Consider the following 18,722-nt stretch of genomic DNA (forward strand, 5'->3'; position numbering starts at 1 on the left):
TCATATTTGACGCGTGTCTGCAGCGTGGAGCCCTCAACACTCGCAAGGGTAGCGGAGCTGAGCAGGGACAGCTGTTGGCTATGGGCAAACAGACGGAGAGATCAAACAAGGGAAGTCATGCACATGCAGATTCATATCAAGCTTGGACAAACAGGCGAGTGAGACTGGTTATATTTAAGGCTACCGGACACAATTGTTTGACCGAGACTGATTTCACAAAAGCTGTAGTAGCGTGCTTTAACAAAGAAAGCGACAATCTGGGGTTTTGTACCGGTTAAATAAACACGACTGTCTGGCTGCACGCTCCACTCTTAATGATATCGGCAGAGTCGGCATGGGTTGTCCACAAACGGTGGGCGGGGCCAACTTCCGAGCGGGCGTGGTTTATGTAGAAGTGGGCGTGGTTTATGTAGAAGTGGGCGTGGTTTGTGTAGAAGTGGGCGTGGTTTGTGTAAAAGTGGGCGTGGTTTGTGTAGAAGTGGGCGTGGTTTATGTAGAAGTGGGCGTGGTTTATGTAGAAGTGGGCGTGGTTTATGTAGAAGTGGGCGTGGTTTATGTAGAAGTGGGCGTGGTTTATGTAGAAGTGGGCGTGGTTTATGTAGAAGTGGGCGTGGTTTTGGTAGAAGTGGGCGTGGTTTGTGTAGAAGTGGGCGTGGTTTATGTAGAAGCGGGCGTGGTTTGTGTAGAGGTGGGCGTGGTTATGTAGAAGTGGGCGTGGTTTATGTAGAAGCGGGCGTGGTTTATGTAGAAGTGGGCGTGGTTTATGTAGAAGTGGGCGTGGTTTATGTAGAAGTGGGCGTGGTTTATGTAGAAGTGGGCGTGGTTTGTGTAGAAGTGGGCGTGGTTTATGTAGAAGTGGGCGTGGTTTATGTAGAAGTGGGCGTGGTTTATGTAGAAGTGGGCGTGGTTTATGTAGAAGTGGGCGTGTCCCGCCGAGGTTGACGAGACGCCGACAACGGACGACCCCCCCCCCGAGTTGGAGGCTTCTCGATCTCTTCTTGGGGATGCGGAGAAGCAAAAACGAAAGGCGCGCGCCCTCGTCTTCGTCTCGACGGAGTTGTCCTTCCTCTTGGTTCTTTCGGTAAAGTCACCGAAAGAACCAAGAAGATGAATCCCTGCAGTCACGGGAGTTGTCCTTGTCGACAAGGGGGGCCGGCGCATCACGTGATTTTCTCCGCTGTTTCGTTCGCGTAGTTTACACACCGTGAGCCGTACACTCACGCAGCGGTGCAGTTTAACACCGTAGGCCAGGGGTCGGCAACCTACGGCTCCAGAGCCGCATGCGGCTTTTTACGGGCTGCTTCTTGACGATATGTACGTATATACAGTATGTACTCGGATGCATTGCGGCTCTTGAAATACTGAATTTTGTACCGAATTGGAAAGAAATGGCTCTTCTTGTTATTTTGGTTGCCGACCCCTGCCGTAGGCTTTCGCGGCCAATATCATCCGTAATACAGGTGGGGTTTTTTTGTCGGGTTATATCGCGTAAATATATAAACGTGTCGTGAAACCCCGCCACCACCCGACACAGCCAATTAGTAAGGTTTGTCACGTTAACAGAACGTGCCAATTCGTTACTAGTGTAGTGTAGTGACTTGGGAGACGATATTTGTAGAGGCACCTTTTATTAACACACAAGATCTCGCCCGCACACACTCCGTACTCGCTAGCCTATGACACAACACGAGCCGTCTAGCACCGGCGGCGCTGACTGAGACCGCTAACAGGCTGTCTAGCAGCGCAATGTCGAGCGAAGACGACAGCGACGATGGCGACGAGACGATCCAATTCCTAAACTGGCCCCCTCCAACTCCCGCTCTCGGCCCCTTTTATGCTCCCAGCGCGGCCTGGCTCCGCCCTGGCCACACCTCCCTTCTGGAACCTACTAGCAGCTTCCAGGGGCTTCCAGATGGGGCCCTCCATGACCCTTGCCCCAGTTCCTCCGCCCTGCCGACACACAGCCGTGTGTATATGCTCACCGGCGTGTGTACTGTAGTTGCTGCTGCTGGTCACCAGCCAGCGCTATTACACTACACTAGTACAGCACACCGGTGTATTGGAGAACAAAGCCAATACATTTACAATCTGAGTACGACGTTTCGCCAGTAATTATAACTAGCTTCATCAGGCGTTTCCCTGACAGTTACAAGCACCATCGTCAGGCAGTGCCAGAAATTGTGAAAATTTCCTCCGGTCTTGAGCCTTGCAAGTAGCGGGTACGACGTCTCACCGTGTGATACTTAGAGGTTCATCTATTTGCATACATTTTTTTATTTTATTTATCTCACAGTTATGATAGCAATGGGAATATAAAAGTTAGTATGCTCACGTGGTAAAACGTATTAGTCATAGTTCATTAGTTGTATTAGATGATTGTTAGATGAAAATGAATGATGTTAAAATGTTAATTCGAGGTACATGTCTACAGAATAGATATTAACCGAAGGTTCCGAATATTTCATGGTACCTGAATGTTAATCGAATACTTTGTTGGCTACCTACTTATACGTATATTTGAACAAATAATAATGCAAAAAAGAATACAATTTTAAGGCCAGCGTTATCTTTGAAGAATCGTTAACGAAGCTGTCCACGGCACAGCGAAACGTGTGAACGTGCAGCAGGGCTGCTTAGTAACTCTCAAGGAGGCCACCACAAGGTGGCACTAACGTCGAGGTGAACTTTCGACACTTGGGCCACGCGAGGCACCGCTTGATGTGAAATAACATCGGTGGTCATAGAATCACTCGATGCTACTTTAGAGTCAGTAGGTACTACTGTAGAGTGAATGGATGCCGCTGCCTCTACTGAATGTAGGGTGTGTAGATATATGTGCCTACAAAATAAAAATGTTAAAATGTGGGGGTAAAAATATTTTTGGAGCGGGGGGGGAGGCTTGGCAATATTTGGACACCTTTTAGATCAACTATGTACCCCCCACTTTCTATAACTTTTTGATTCAGGACTTCTGTGAGACTCTTATATTTTTTGACGAACAAATGTACAGACAAACGGAACGCCGACCTTTCACAACAGCTGCGTATTTGTGTCTGCGTATGTTGTGTTTTTTTAAGAGAAGAGAAGTTTTGAAACATATTTTTCCCCCGCGAGAAGGGATGGATGGCGGGTGGTCGAGACTAATGACGGAGTAGCGGCCAAAGGAGGGAAACACGCACGAGGGAACGTCCACTGTGGAGAAGGAGCGATGAAATCGGCTCGCGTGCCAGGAACTATATAAGATTGTTGCATGGCAAAAACAGGCGTGGCGATGCCTTCATCCAGCAGAGGAGAGGTAATGACTGATAATGACGATGACATACACAAGCAAAATCCAAATATTACCCATGTGACCTTTAACAAACTGTTGGAGCAAGTGCTGTTAGAGTGCGCATGTAAAGCCAGGGACGGCACACGCAGGGAGTGGTGGAGCCAGGACCATGCCCGGCCGTCTTTGTCTCCCCCAGTGCTGATGTTTTTATATACCCCACAAGGTACTCATAATTTCGGCTGAGTCGACCTAGGGGAGCACCCAGATATTCGATTGTTTTCCGTGAGCGGGCGGAGTGGGGGGGAAATCGAACTTGGGTCAACCGGGTTTCGTAGCGCAATGCGCTAACCACTGCGCCACCGCTCCCCACTCGGGTTTTATAGACCCACAAAGATAGACACGCAATGCGCTAACCACTGCGCCACCGCTCCCCCACTCGGGTTGAATAGACACACAAAGACAGACGCGCAATGCGCAGTGACGGGACGACCCCCACCCCACCCAAACCACCGTTCTCTTTGGGTCACGGAACGCCAACTTTCATCCAATGGTGTGCGCCCAGTGTTTTTTTGTGTGTGTGTGTGGATTCCGCCCCATAGCAAGTTGCGCTTATTTCATTAATTTAGACGCTTGAACCAAAGCTCTCTCTCCCTCTCTCCCTGAGCCTGGCACGGAGATGGCACCCATGGCGAGCATGTTCAGGTAATATCCGTGCGTGATACACATTCGTTTTCGGTAACGTTAACTGCGTTCGAAGAGTTGGCGGGGTGTACGGAAACTCCGCGGCCGTGCACGACGTCGTCAACGTTAGGCGAACGTTACGCACACGTTCTGAACGGACCGTGGACCGATCTGCTTTTTTGTTCATCTTGCATCCTTTGCTCTAACAAGCTCATAAACCCCCAGATACGTCGTCCGTGGTTGTGTTAATGTTTTAATTTTGTCCAGCGCTCTCCAACATTATGATTTTTTGTATTGACTAACGATTGAGAAGGAGAGGCGGTGCTCACGTCTCCGTATTTTATAATTACACATGCGTTTAGATTATACACTGGTCAACATACTTTTTCTGGCATAAGGTATTCCAACGGTTTTAAGGTAATTTTGGGGTGCTGATTCCAAATCTGGCATCAGTTTTTGGCTATCACATCAGGGGTTTGAGATATCAAATATTGCATTTTCAATAAAAACTGCAGAAGAAAAATATTAAATGTGGATATCTATATAAAATGATATTATAAACACGCTATCCTAAAAATACAGCACCATATTTTAACACTAAAGCAGTCCCTGATTCGCAACAACTTGCAATCGTAAGTGACAGAGATAATTTCGGGTAAAATCAATGAAAATGGGGTATGCCGATAACATAAAAATGATGTGATAGAGAAAATCTGAGATCAGATTTGGAATCAGCACCCTGAAATTAGTCTAAAATAGCCGCAAAAGTCCAGGCCAGAAAAAAAACGTTTTTTTTTTGTTGACCAGTGTAATTTATCTGCTATACATTTTCACGTGATCGCAATCCACTTCGTTGAGCTGTCATTATTGTGGCCAGGTCGCTTATGAAAAATAAGATAATAGCTCAAGTGGGCCTTACCTGGTTAGATTAAAACAAATGATTTTCTTACTTTTCCTATACTTTGCACTCCTATCGCGTGTTTGTATCGTTTGTTGTTGTAATTCTCTGACCCGCCCCTACTGGACATCTGTGAAAAAAAAGCTTTATAGCTCATCGGATTCCTCCAGTATAATTCAATATTTTTATTCTAAAGCCTCCCCCTACCCTGCTCACTGGGCACTTTACCTCCTTGTGTTGCTCATCGTAGTCGCTCTAAGGATAAAGTACAGACGATTTCCCTCTCTATACATACCTGTCCCTCTGTGTATATAAACGTATACCGGGTGTCCCATAAGTCTGGAATCATAGGAAAAATAAAACCAAAAAGGCAATGATAACGACTTTATTCACAGAACCTGTTCAATGTAAACAAAACATGCTCTGAAAATGTATGCATTGTCTTTGAAGGCTGATTGGCCATGCATATATAATTACCAGAGCATGTTTGTTTGCATGTTCACCACAAGTACCGTGTCTGGTTAATGCAGACATCATTCCTTGCAAAAGGTTTATATTTAGTGTTTGGACATCTTAACACCTCCTGTTCTGTTCTATTGCCAGAAAGGATAAAGCCTATTCTTATTTTTCATAACTCAAAGTGATCATTAGCGTCGTTGTGGAGAATATAAGTAAATAAGGTGACTAGGAATAAATCTTTACTTTCATATATCAATCCCTCTACATACACATAAAACATTTATGTTTGAAACTTCCCATCGAGCACAAAGTCCTTCTGTCGAAACTGATCCAGACCTTGCTTGTACTGAGCCAATGCTGCCCAAATGATGCACTCCCACAAGGCCTTGCGGTCTGGGGGTGGGGCTTCAGCGACTGTTGAAAGTTCCCCGCCCCCTGAGAAATGAATCCCCGCTCGAGTCGTCATGTCCTGGTTACCTGTGACGTCTATGACAGCAGCGTCATAACCCGCCATTAATGTTGCTCTCTAACACGTGAGCAAAAGCGATCAATGTTCGCACGTGCAAGGTTTGCTTGCATCGTTCGCCGACGTGATGATAACGGAGGGGGGCTGTGTTTTATTTATACAGTGCAGACATAATTTCTTAGCATCATGGTTAAACAAAATGCTCCAGTGAGAATGCGTGCAGCTCCACGGAATATCATCAAGTCTTACGTTCAAGCCTGTACAGTAGAACCTCGGAGATCGAACGCACCAGAACTCGAACAAATCCGTGTTCGAACGATATTTCCGAACATTTTTTCCCCCTGAAAACGAGCGAAATTCGGAGGTCGAATGGGCAATCGCGACTTGAAAGAACCTGTACGGCTGAGACGCGTATGGCCAGCGTGCATGACGCTTGCCCAGACAAAGGTTTTACCGTATGAGAGGCAGAAACAAACCTCTATAGATAAGTTTTTAGTCAGAAAGGGCTCAAGTGACTCACAGTTAGTGGCAGAAAAGAGGCACAAAAGAGAAAGAACACCAGAAGGGCAGTTACCCGACGTTATTATGGAAGGGGACTCCCCTACCAAACAATAACACCACCACCTCCTCCTCCTCATCACCTTCCACTCAAGCCATCAACTCCCCTTACTACAGGTAAAGTGAAGTTCAATGTTCATTTATCTAATTTATTCCATATATTTATTCATGCATTCCATTTATTGTGTTTCTTGTTTTTTAAAATGATTTTATGCATGTAATTATTGTAAACTTCGTGTAAAAATGCTTTATAATGAGAGCTTTCTTGTGTGTGGAACCAATTAATGTAATTCACATTGATTTGTATGCGGAAAATTAATTCGGTGTTCGAACAAATCGGTGTTCGAATGGCCTTCTGGAACGAATTAAGTTCGATCTCCGGGGTACCACTGCATTCCAAATAGTTTTTTCCCCTCCACACCACCCCCCAAGTCATAAGCATCGCCAAACGACCCATGTTTAACAGAGCCGGAGAACGTTATAAACAGTTGCGCCGTCCGAGTGCTCTGATTTTGAACGCAGACGTGACGCGGCCTATTCTTGCTTTGTTCAAGTTAAAATCGTAGGTTTTGATGTAGACCGTGATGCATTATCATCATAAAAAAAAATCTGCTGCTGGACGAAGGCATCCCCAAGCTCTTTTCTCGTCATGCAACAATCCACGTAGCCCTCGGACGCATTGCGTTCCGAAGCAGCAACAATGCTTACTCATCCACCATCATTCTTTCTTATCCACGCGTCCTTCCAAAGCACGCTTACTTGGTCTAAGTGTTTGAATTACGCATTTAACTCGTTTGTTATCTAGTCCACGTCTTTCTGTTTCTGTCTCTCTACTTAATTCCAAGCACGCAGTGGTATGCATGGTACATGCATCTTTCCAACCGTGATTGGCTACACGCAAAAGGGCTAACAAGGTTTGTTGCTGCGTAAACACGTATTGACACGCGTGTTTTGTCTTTTAAAAGTGAAACCTTTCCTGCGAAGAGTTTTTAAATGTTGACATTGGTTCTGGACCTTGATCCGCCAACTACGAAAGCATTGTCAACAGCAAGAACAAATAATTATGGGTCCATATTTTCAAAAGGAGGTACTTTTAGCCAAGGCCAGTTGAATTAATTATTGTTTTAAAATATTGAAAGATAAGCAGCGAGAGAGAGAGACAACGTTTAAATTATGGATAACAACTGATAGTGTTTAGAATGTATATATATGATATTTTCTTTGGTTTAAAGCGCATGTATTTTCCTAGCTCTGTATGTCAGGTCTACATTGTACTGCACTGCCCTTGCAAGAGGGGCGTGATGTACGTTGAACTTCTTTCGCGCCGTACGTAGGTAACCGTCCTCCTCTGAGGTGCGGGGGAAGGACAACAAATTAAACAACAAAAAGCAGTTCTAAAGAAATGAGTTTAAAAGTGCTATGTTCCAGTGCCTTCCTAATATCGGAAGGAAGAGCGTTCCAGATGGTGAGATTAATGTCTTTGATGATGATTTAGACATATCTGCGTATAAATACAAATACGCACAGTGTGGAAAAAGCTTATTCTTTAACGAGAAATATAATTGCAATTACTGGGAAATTTTTTACTTTTTTTTTACCACACCACCTGCACACCTGCACGTAATGCCATACATATGCCCACGACGTCAAGAGACTTCTTCAGGCGACGGTTTATAGGCAAACAGATGGGACGATGGAAATTATTATTTTTTATTTCTCCACGTAATAGGCAACGCTGGCACGCTCACGCGTGGGAGGACTTCCTGGCACCTGCCTACCTATATTCAAATGCTCGGGAGAACTCGTTCCACCAAGCGCTACGTTTGGCACGAAGCTACCCGCAGGGAAAATGAACGTTGCTTGCCGTGGTGCGATGACGGTCAGCGCGCTCGACTTGCAGTCCAGAAGTCTCCCATTCGACTCCATCTCCTGGCGCAGCAGTTGAAACAATTGTGGACTTACTCAAATCCCCTTCTGTCCACCCAACGCTATAAATGAACTGTACACCACACAGGCAGTCGATAGATTCGATCGAGAGATTTCCCGTGTGGTCTAGGAAAGTGTCGGTATTCCTACCTTTTCCAAGACGTCTGGTGAGAGTGGAAGGGCGGACTTGTAAAGCTCCTCCGAGTGGAGGGCCCGTCTGCCAGAAGCGGCTTGATTAAGAACTTTGCAGGCCTGTGCACCTTCACCAATTTCTCCCTGGGGAAAGTGCCCTCATTACGAATTTATTTTATATCAGACCAGGCGCCCGCCGGAGAGACTCTTAAAGCGGCCGCAGCAAGACACGGCCATCCCGTGGAGGCTGCCCCCTGGGTCACTGCGTTATCGGCAACGGGGCGATTAAATAATGGATGACAGAAGCGCGCGTGAGGGTAACGCACCTTTTCTCGTTCAAGCGCGCGGTGGCTCCTGCCGCTGCTGCTGCTGCTGCCGCCGGCGCTGTGCGGGCTGGTGGCCGAGAAGCAGCATCGCCTGAGCGGCATGAGCGGATCGTTCACGTCGCCCGGCTACCCGACGCCGTACAAAAACCAGGTGGTCCACACCTGGCAGCTGTCCGTGCCAGCCGGGTACCGCTTGCGCCTGCAGTTCCAGCACTTCGAGGTGGAGCCGTCGTACCTGTGCGAGTACGACTACTTGAAGGTGAGAACTCGCCCCAGAAGCCTCCAGCCGGTCCCGCAGAACTCTCTCGCGCGTGCGCGCGTTTCGCACACGGGCGTCTTGTTACTAGGCCCTTGGCGTCTTGGACCGTTGGGCCACGATCGTTCACCGATGTCTCCTTCCAGTGTCTCTCTCTCCGTCCGTCACCATCGGCTTTCAACGGAGACGGCTTCCGTCCCGTCATGTGCGGTTTGACGTCCAGTCAGATCGTGGCCTTTCCTCTTTCCCAACACCTTCCACTCAGGCCCGGCTCCAACTCTGCACAGATGGGGTGGGGGGGGGGGCTGGACCCTGTTGTGTGTGTGTGGGGGGCGAGGGCACAGTGATTCACCACGAAGGAGGGTGAACTTGCGTGGTGCCAAAGGGATATTCGGTGGTGCGGGTCCCAGCAGCATCCGCCTCGTGCCGATCCAGCTGCCACTGTTCCCTCCCATCACCATCCACTTGACCTGACCGAGGAGTCTTGATTCACTGTCTTTGGCTATTCTTTGCAGGACTTCCTCGTTCGTTGCATGGTTCTCGTACAAATTGTTTATAAAGAAACTCCCGCAAGGACTTTCATTTTACGAAGAGAGTGGTTTTATTTTAGAGTCCACACACGTGGCTTGTCTTCGTCAGTACATACATTGGAGAATGGTCGATCAGATATCTAGCGCTGTGCTTTAGTCGCCGGCTAATTTAAACGTTTATTTCATTTTTGCTTCGGAAAAATTACTCATTCCGCAAGGTGACACTCTGAGTTGTTACATATCATTCTGCGGCGGAGACAAAGGTGGCCGGGCGTGAGAACCGACCGCGCACCCCCTCGTGTGCCGTGTCGGCGTTCATAAGTGCTCCTCGCTAACGGCACTTGCCTCAACAGTCTGTTAAAAGGCTATATGGGGGATCTTTGTCTTTTCTTTGTGCGTGTGTATGCAAACCGAGCCTTGAGAAATCCCCATGATTCCGAACAGATGTGTGGCCATGCTGTGCGGAGACGAATGCGGGCCAGGCGAGCGATTGGGCGGGTGGGTGGGTGGGGGGGTGTACAAAAATAAAATCTGAATTAAGGCCAGAAACGGTCAAAAATAACACGTGCTCCTTTACCAAAGGGGCACAAACTATAGCAACAATTATTTATCTTCATTTGGAGCGGGGGGCTGGTTATGAACCACAGTAATAAATGATATTGTTGGCTGGGGGGCCCTCATCCCTAGCCGTCTCACTGTCCCCGTTGTCAAAGGGAGCATTTTTTTCCCAGGCCGAGATGCTAGCCAGGGTTGCAATATTTACTCAGCACGTGCTTTTGAAATGTTATTCTCTTATTGAACAAGAGGCGAGATTGAACTGTGTGCGCACAAATAGCTGGGATGTTTAACCACAATGCAACCCTTTGTTTGGCATTTATCTCTCGGGACATGGTTACTCGCTAAGCTATCATATTACAACAAATATTCAGTTGTGTTTCCGGCCCCCCACCCCCACACCAACACCTGAGCTTGTAGCCTTGGTATCGGTGTACCCCATTTTACCCCCCCCCCCCCTTCCACCTCATCATGTCTGATGGGCCGTATGAGCAATGTTTAGCAAACGCGACAGAGAAGCATTTTAAAGGAAGACTGCCAAGGCGGTTTCAGGAAACACGTGTAAGCGAAACATGGGACCGCTGACAATTACTGTAGGCGGTTACATGTACGGCACGTCCAAATGGCAAGCACATGTTACGCGTGTGGAGGCTGCCGTAGCTCAAGGGATAGAGCCCCGCGCTCATTGCCACTTCAACGTAAGTTTGAGTCCCTGGTCAGGGCCAACTCAGCCCATCATCGTCGTCATCATCGCTCTGAGGCCGACGGAGCAAATCCACTGTGACGAGGTTGCACCGTTTGGCGTTAGAGATCAACCTGGGCTGTGTTAATCAAGAGGAATGGTCCCTGCCACAGAACAGTGGCGTTTCTACTCTTTCCCACTCGGAGCCAACGATGGAGATGAACGCCACCAATTGTTCACAGAGCAAGGGGGACACTTAATGTGACAATGTGTGATCTCAATGCAGTGTCTACGGGGACGCTGCCACAGTGTAATGGTAAGCATACTGAACTCGAAATCCAGCACTGCAGCTGTAACGATGAAGCAAGTTTCTTAAATCTCTCCCCCCCCCTGACCCCTACCCACCTCTGTTTACTCAGAAGTTATATCTGGGTACACCACAGTGATTCAATAGGTAGGTCCCTGTGGTGGGGTGAAATGTGAGTATTTCCACTCCTTTAAACTAAAAATAAACGAAACTTTAATTTTTTTTACCGAGTAAGGCCCACTGAGCTGTATACAGTAGCTCTTTTTCAGAAGCGACTTGACTGTAAATGGTATCTCAACGATTCTAGATTTGAAGCTTTTGTGACTGCAAGGATTCATACTCTTAGTTCTTACGGTAAAGTCACGTAGGTAAAAAATGAAATAAAAATTTATATAAAAAAGTGTTACTAATTAACTAATTATTTTTAATTTCCTTTTTTACCTACGTGACTTTACCGAAAGAACTAAGAGTATATATCTCAACGAAGCGGCTCATCATCGTGTGCACATTTTTAGCAGCCAAGTACTCGAAACGCACGATGTTGATTATAAATGTGGAAGGAAAAACCGGAGGACCCGGAGAAAAATCCACGCGACCACGGGGAGAGAGAGACACGCAATCTCCAAATATACAGGCGTCAGGTTCGGCATCGAACCCACGACCTCCTGTATACCAGGCGAGGTAGTTACCATCCCGCCACCGTAAAGTATCCACGACACTCCACTTCCCAAACAGTAGCAGTTCGGGGGGAAAGGCTACTGGCGATTTCAATATAATAATTATAATTTTACATGGTGGTGAATATAGTGGTCACTCTTGTCTGCAGGGGTCACATGGACCCAATGCATACAACTTATAATTGAATCAAATATATCATCCATTTCATAATCAACGTTTGTGGGTTTAGATCGCGTTATTTATAAATGTGTCGTAACCCTCCACCACCCGACACGCCCAATCAGTAAAAAAGTGTCACGTTGACAAAAGACAAATAGTTGACTGCTTTAGCCCACCGGTGTGTTGAAGCATGAAACCACAACATTTACAATTTGAGTACGACGTTTCGCTAATTGCATCCAGCATCATCGGGCAATTCTCCAGAATAACGCGATCTAAACCCAAAAACGTTGATTATGAATAATATTGGTCGCGAAAGCCTACGTGTTAAACATACCATCCATTCTTCCACACGTGATTTGAAACGCTGACCCTCAGCCATCTCGCCACCCTCAACCCGAGCGAAACGGTCGGCCGACGATCTCCGTGGGAGGGCGACTCGACACGATCCCTTCTGCCAGCAGCGGAGACGACGCGTGGGAAAGCACATTTCAGGGCATGCGATTTGCCCCTTTTTTTTAACCCCACATCGCCTGTCACCCGACCCCGGACAGGTGATGGCAGGCGAGCAGCAGCTGGGCTTGTTTTGCGGGCAGTACAGCACGGATACAGAGAAGGTCCCCGGGAAGGAGCCCATCCTGGCGCCCGGCAACACCATGACGGTCACCTTCCGCTCCGACTACTCCAACGAGGAGCACTACACGGGGTTCGCGGGCCACTTCACCGCCGTGGGTAGGCCCTGAACCACGAGTCCTGGCCAAGCCGTAGTGTTGCCTGTTTCTTTTCTCTCCAGGATCCGTCCTTTTGTGTCGAGGTAGCTGTTCTGCAAACAAACCCCAACTGATTACTAATGTAGCATAATCACAATAAAAAACATTCCAAATGATTACTAATCTACAACTCGCATGTAACAACTGCCTGATTACTAATCTAGTATATAATTACAATAACCCCCCCCCCCTCAAATCGTTGCACCTGATGAGTTAATGAGTTAATGATGACGTCACCCTGCTGCTGCTCTATATAAGAACGGGAGACAGAGCAGAGCCTCACCATTCTGGCGAATTGCCCGATGATGCTGGATGCAATTACCAGCGAAACGTCGTACTCAAATTGTAAATGTTGTGGTTTCACGCTTCAACACACCGGTGGGCTAAAGCAGTGAACTATTTGTCTTTTGTCAACGTGACACTTTTTTACTGATTGGCCGTGTCGGGTGGTGGAGGGTTACGACACTTTTATAAACAACGCGATCTAAACCCAAAAACGTTGATTATGAATAATATTGGTCGCGAAAGCCTGCTACGTGTTAAACATCCCGGGTATCGAGAGGATACATTGAACCTGTAGGCTCTCCCCTATTCCGGTATTGTTAGATATTCCTCTACCCATGATATGTGTCCCTGCTTTTTTGTAGGTCAGAGGTGGCAACCCTTCCTCACTGACAGCACTGAGGAGCGTCTGTCTGCTTTTCTGGGTTTAAACGCTGTGGAAGCAGTTACCCCAAAATAAAAATGTTAATTGATTTGTTCGTTTACAGGCGGCGAATCCATTTGACCTTGGCACCGCATTTATGGAGCGAGAAACTGCAAGACTGTCTATTGCGGTAGTGTAGTGGTTAAATCTCTAGGGGTGGAAACCTGACAAGCAAATTGATTCTTGCCCATCGCTAACATCAGCGGTGATGAGCCCAACCAGTCCCGGGACCTCGCTTAGGTTGGCTAGGCCTTATATGAGTAAAAATTAGGAGCTGAGGTGGTGTGTAAACATTACCACGGAGGAGACAAAGGTAGCCAGGCGTGGCGATGGCCACCGCCTCCCCCCATGTCAGCTTTCATAGGTGCTCGCTAACAAGCACTTGCCCTAATAGTCTGTTAAAGTCTATACACCGGGGGATCTTTGTCTTTGCCTGTAAGGGGAGGAGGGGTGGAGATGGGGGTGGGGGTATTTTCTGCCCTGGTGTTCTAGTTATACGAAACAACTTGAGGTGCTATTTTAAATCGGTGTCAATTGAGGGGTGGATTCTCACTTTCGGGCGTTCGATGCAACCGGCCGCTTGGCTGCTTCCAAGTGACCTTCCCCGTGGAACGCGCTTTGCGGCCCTGGCGCCCGTAGACATCGACGAGTGCGCGGAGTATTCCGAGCACGAGGAGCTCGCCTGCAACCACTTCTGCCACAACTACCCGGGAGGGTTCCTGTGCTCCTGCCGCCACAGCTTCTCCCTGGATCCAGACGGACGCACCTGCACAGGTGTGCCAATCGTGTACATGGTGTGTGTGTGGGGGGGGGGGGGGGGTCCCCTTGCGAAATGTAAGGAGAGCCCGACAAATCACGAGAACGTCCACGGTATTTTTGGTCGAGGTTTAACGTGCCTCTCCATTTGCACGATTGGCTATGTACGGTGCGAGAGACGTTCAACATTTACACACATACATACACACACTCTGCGAGGTGCTTCGGGTCACGTCTGGTAAGTCGGATGCGATAAGGAATCCTCTACACCTGACGAGTGATCTGATGAGTGATCTGCTGGACATCTGTGAAAAAAGCTTCATATTGCATCGGATTCCTCCAGTGTAAATAAATATTCTGATTCTCACACCTGATGTGGCATCGTCATCTTGAATGATGCGTCATTGCATTCGACATGTCGAATTATTATTAATATTTTTTTTTGCTGTTATGCTTGTTTACCCGGGGAAGCCTCACATCGTCTCGAGAACATGTTTCTCCAGGGTCCTGTCAAGTCTTGCAGTAGCGGGCGATGTTGCTGTGTGTGATGCCTTTGAGTGATATCCAGCTAATTCTCTTTGGCAATGCGATGTTTGGCTAACACGAGTGACGTATGAAGCTAAGGGAGTAAACTTCAGAATCCAGAGGAAACCCATACAAAAACCAGATGAGAATATACAAAACTTGCAACAGAAAGGTGCCCCGTGTTGGGATTCGAACTTGAGAACTTCTATCTGTGAGGCCACTGCGCCACGCTGTCGTGTCCCAAACGTGGCGAGGCCCTGCGTGGTTGACCAATTGTATAACTGTGCCAACCACACCTCCCCCCGTGGTGCCCACCCTCCCACCCGCCGTCAGTGGAGTGCAGTGGCCTCGTGTTCACGGAGCGGCAGGGCGAACTGTCGAGCCCAGAGTACCCCAAGCCTTACCCGTGGGCCTCCCAGTGCAGCTACACGGTGCGCCTGGAGGAGGGCTTTGTGCTGAACCTTGCCTTCCAGGAGACCTTCGACCTGGAGTTGCACCCCCACATAGACAACTGCCCCTACGACAGCGTGACGGTAGGTACGACGTTGTGACACGCGTGTCGATTCTATTTGCATCAAAGCCGCACTTGAGTGTATTTTTTTTGCTGTTGCCACTTTTGGTGGCCCATGATAGAGATCATAGTCTCTTGAGTTCTCACCTACACTAAACTATATTCATTTTACCAGGTAAGGCCCACTTAGCTACGTAGCTCTTTCGCAGAAGCGACCTGGCCATCCCAAATGATAGCTCACTAAAGTGGCTTATCGAGTGGAAAGGTATCGCAGACAAATACCCTAAACACATGTTTATAATTGCGGAGGGGAAAAACCGGAGGACCAGGAGAAAAATCCACGCGACCATGGGGCGAGAGACATACAAACTCCAAATGTAGAGGTGTCAGGGTTGGGATCGAACTCACGACCACCATGCCTGGCTCCAGCTCTTCTTGGATGTGAGCGCCAGGACAGCTGTTGTAGGATGGGCCACGGTCACGGTGATGCACCTCTAAGGAAGGAGAGTGAACTTGGGGTGGTACCAAAGGGCCGTGTGGTGGTGCAGGGCCCACCCCAGCGCATCCCCCTAGCGCCAGCCCTGGTCTGTACCCACGCCTCCCTCTGAATTTGCGTACGTGTGTGTGTGTGCGTGCGTGTCTATTTCGCGCGTGCGCCCACGCACCTGCATCAGATTCGGTCGGGCGGTCAGCAGTGGGGGCCTTTTTGTGGGAAGACTCTGCCCGACCCCATCGAGACCAAGAGCCCCGTGGCCGAGATCGTCTTCACCAGCGACAAGTCTGGGGACAACACGGGCTGGAAGATTCACTACACCTCCAAGGGTCAGAACGCCGCGCGGCGGAACACGCGTACTCCATTGCATAGGAAAAGCCAAACGACCCCCGTGACCGACGGTGGCATGAGAAGACCTTCATTCAACAATATATTTTAAAAAGTGCCGTGAGTTATTACTATCATCAAGGCTAGCGTAATAGGCACAGTGACAGGGCAAGCATCTTGCATGTCCCACCCATTATTGTCATTCATGCGTACTAATTTATGGTCGGGTCGACCTAGGGTAGGCCCAGGCCATACTTGATATATTGTGAACGGTGCCTCCCATACATCCAGGGTGTTCGCTGGGATTGCGATTGAAAGAATAATTAAATCCATAAGAGAGCTGTTGTAAACATGTGAGTCCTGGATCGTCCGACATTAGTTTGATGTTTCGTGAATGAAAGCAAGAAAAAAAAACCCGTTAAATACTGTATATATTTCCAGGTGCACTGCAATCCATCTTCGCCTGAGCACTGATGAACACTATGTTTAATGGAGCTTCCACATTTTTTGATAACGGCATGAAATAATAAAACGATAAATAGGAGTCGTAACTGCGTAATGGTTTAAGAGGGGCCCTCTTGCAGTCCCTTAATTGTCCACCTAATCCACGAACGCCTATGAAAATAACTCCCCTGTCACCGATGCAACTGTGACCACAGCTGCTTTGCATTTTTAATGTTGCAGGCACTGATTAATTAGAAGCTACCTTACACGCGCCCGTCGTTACCACGCTCACCTGCTAACGGCTGTTCCCTGCCGAAAATTGTATATCCTGACAAAACGCTGAAATTAAACATGAATTAGTTTGCTCGGATATTTTTTCAAACAGATGATCATTATTACTATTTTAAATTAGCCTGCCTATATTCGTAATATCTTACTTTACGATTCAGCTGTGTGAATGTTCTTTTGATGTCAGGATTTATCTCTAATTCAATGACATCAGAGGGCTTTTGATTTATGTGAGGATTTTTTATTATTATTAAAGCCACCTCTAAAGCAGCTTCAAGAAAATAAGCTTTAACAAAATCATATAATAATGACATCTAAAGCGGTAAAGCCTCTTCACACAATTTAAATTGCGGACACATTAATATTCAGAAGTTTCAGAAGAGAAGTGTCTTTAAACTCCATCAGTGTCCTTTATTTTATAGAACACTCGACAAAATTGGAAGGCACCCACGATTTGCACACATATATTAAGACCAGCCCAAAACCATGTATTGGTGCCAAAGTAAATTCCAAACAAACTTCTGTTTCCCACCGATTTGGACCCATTAATCTGCTGAAAGTCAAACGCTAAATCAGTTTGCACCGATCCGAATTTGACCCCAAGGTGTTGTTGATTTGCGATGTCCGCTTACGTGGGCCATTCCCTGAACACGGAGGCCCGCACCGCCACCCTGTGAGCGATCCGACAAGATACTTTGTCGTGCGATGCCGAAAGAGCAATTGGGATAATAACGGATAAAAAAATAAAAAAACGAGATCCTGTGGATTTCTCTTGCGTACCTTTCTTAGCACCACGCCCTCTGCTCTGTCGCACAGGTACCCCATGCCCCATGGTGGTGGAACCAGCAAACGGATTCATCGAGCCAGTCCAGGACTCTTACTCCTTTAAGGACCAGGTGGTGTTCTTCTGTAACACTGGCTACAGGTTAATTCAGGTGAGTCGTGGCTTCATTTGAACAACAACAACAAAACAAACACACACATTGCAACATTGCTCCGCCCCTCCCCCCTGGGGAGTCGAGTTATTGCCCATTTGCAGGCTGGTTCTGGGTACAGCCTCGTGCCACACAAGGACAGCGAATCTGTCAACCGGGAACTGCTTGCTTAGACTGTGAGGGGGCATATGCACCACCTAACTCTCCCTCTTGGGCCACGTTGCTGTGTTTTAGAATCAACCTCAGAACCGTGGGGAGGTCACGCTTGTGCACCTTTCATGGTTGACATTCTCTCTCCCCTGTTTTGTGCCCCTTCAAGGAGGTGTGTTTTATACACTTGCCCTGCGCCGCGTCTTGAGATGCCTTTAGAATGTAGACTGTATGAATTCAAATTATTATGATTAGCTGCTCAGTGCTGCTGTGGGTTGTTGTTGTTGTTGTTGTGGTGGGCATCACTCCTCCTCCCACCAGCTGATACTCCGGGGAGAGTTTCTGCTGCTCCCAGCTGTCCTAAACTATCGTTCATGAGCTTAGAGACAAAAAACACATTTAAAGGGACTGTGTTAGCAGCGGGGTGAAAACAAAAAGAATACAAACCAAGCTACATTGGTCATGAATACTGCCGTTTGACCAAATAATTGGTCGGAATGACATGCGGCACAACCCGCGGTGCAGTGGCGTCCGCGACAACCCACACAGCAATTGTCTCTGACACTGACTCTCCCTCAGAGCAAAGGGCAGAGAATTTGGCTGACTCGTAGTTGCCGATCACGCTCAACATTTGCAATTTGCTCAAAAAACGTAGAACAAAAACGTCACTTCCCAGATGCGCGTGTGTCCGCATTATTTAAAGTTATTAATGCACCGGAGTATAAAGTGCAATCTCCGAGTAGAACTGACCCACTTTCAACTCTGAGGGAAGGGTCCTTCGTCGTGAACATCCCGTTATATAATTTTATGTTATGACGCAGTGTTGACCAGATGAGACTTGTGTTTATTTGTTATTGACAAAGGGGCTATCTTGGAAAACACTGGCCCCTAGCGAACATTCTGCAAGTATATTATTTATTATTATTTATTATT

At 47.6% G+C, this 18,722-nt stretch overlaps 1 protein-coding gene across 4 annotated transcripts in view; it reads left to right on the top strand.

The window, feature by feature from the left end:
- The first annotated feature begins 3,839 nt into the window (after positions 1-3,839).
- The window catches only part of LOC133351128 (mannan-binding lectin serine protease 1-like), a 63,791-nt gene continuing 48,908 nt past the window's right edge, over positions 3,840-18,722 (top strand). For all 4 annotated transcript variants that reach the window (XR_009756152.1, XR_009756151.1, XM_061566096.1 and 1 more), the window contains exons 1-7: positions 3,840-3,973; positions 8,733-8,976; positions 12,439-12,616; positions 14,000-14,134; positions 14,975-15,174; positions 15,827-15,974; positions 17,521-17,639. Coding sequence is in view for 2 of the 4 variants with exons in the window: in XM_061566096.1 (XP_061422080.1) it covers positions 3,948-3,973; positions 8,733-8,976; positions 12,439-12,616; positions 14,000-14,134; positions 14,975-15,174; positions 15,827-15,974; positions 17,521-17,639 (1,050 nt within the window). In the remaining 2 variants the exon portion in view is untranslated. The remainder of the gene's footprint in view (positions 3,974-8,732; positions 8,977-12,438; positions 12,617-13,999; positions 14,135-14,974; positions 15,175-15,826; positions 15,975-17,520; positions 17,640-18,722) is intronic.

This window comes from Lethenteron reissneri, chromosome 36 (assembly GCF_015708825.2).
Source record: "Lethenteron reissneri isolate LAM-NWPU_2019-01 chromosome 36, ASM1570882v1, whole genome shotgun sequence".
Lineage (NCBI taxonomy): Eukaryota > Metazoa > Chordata > Hyperoartia > Petromyzontiformes > Petromyzontidae > Lethenteron > Lethenteron reissneri.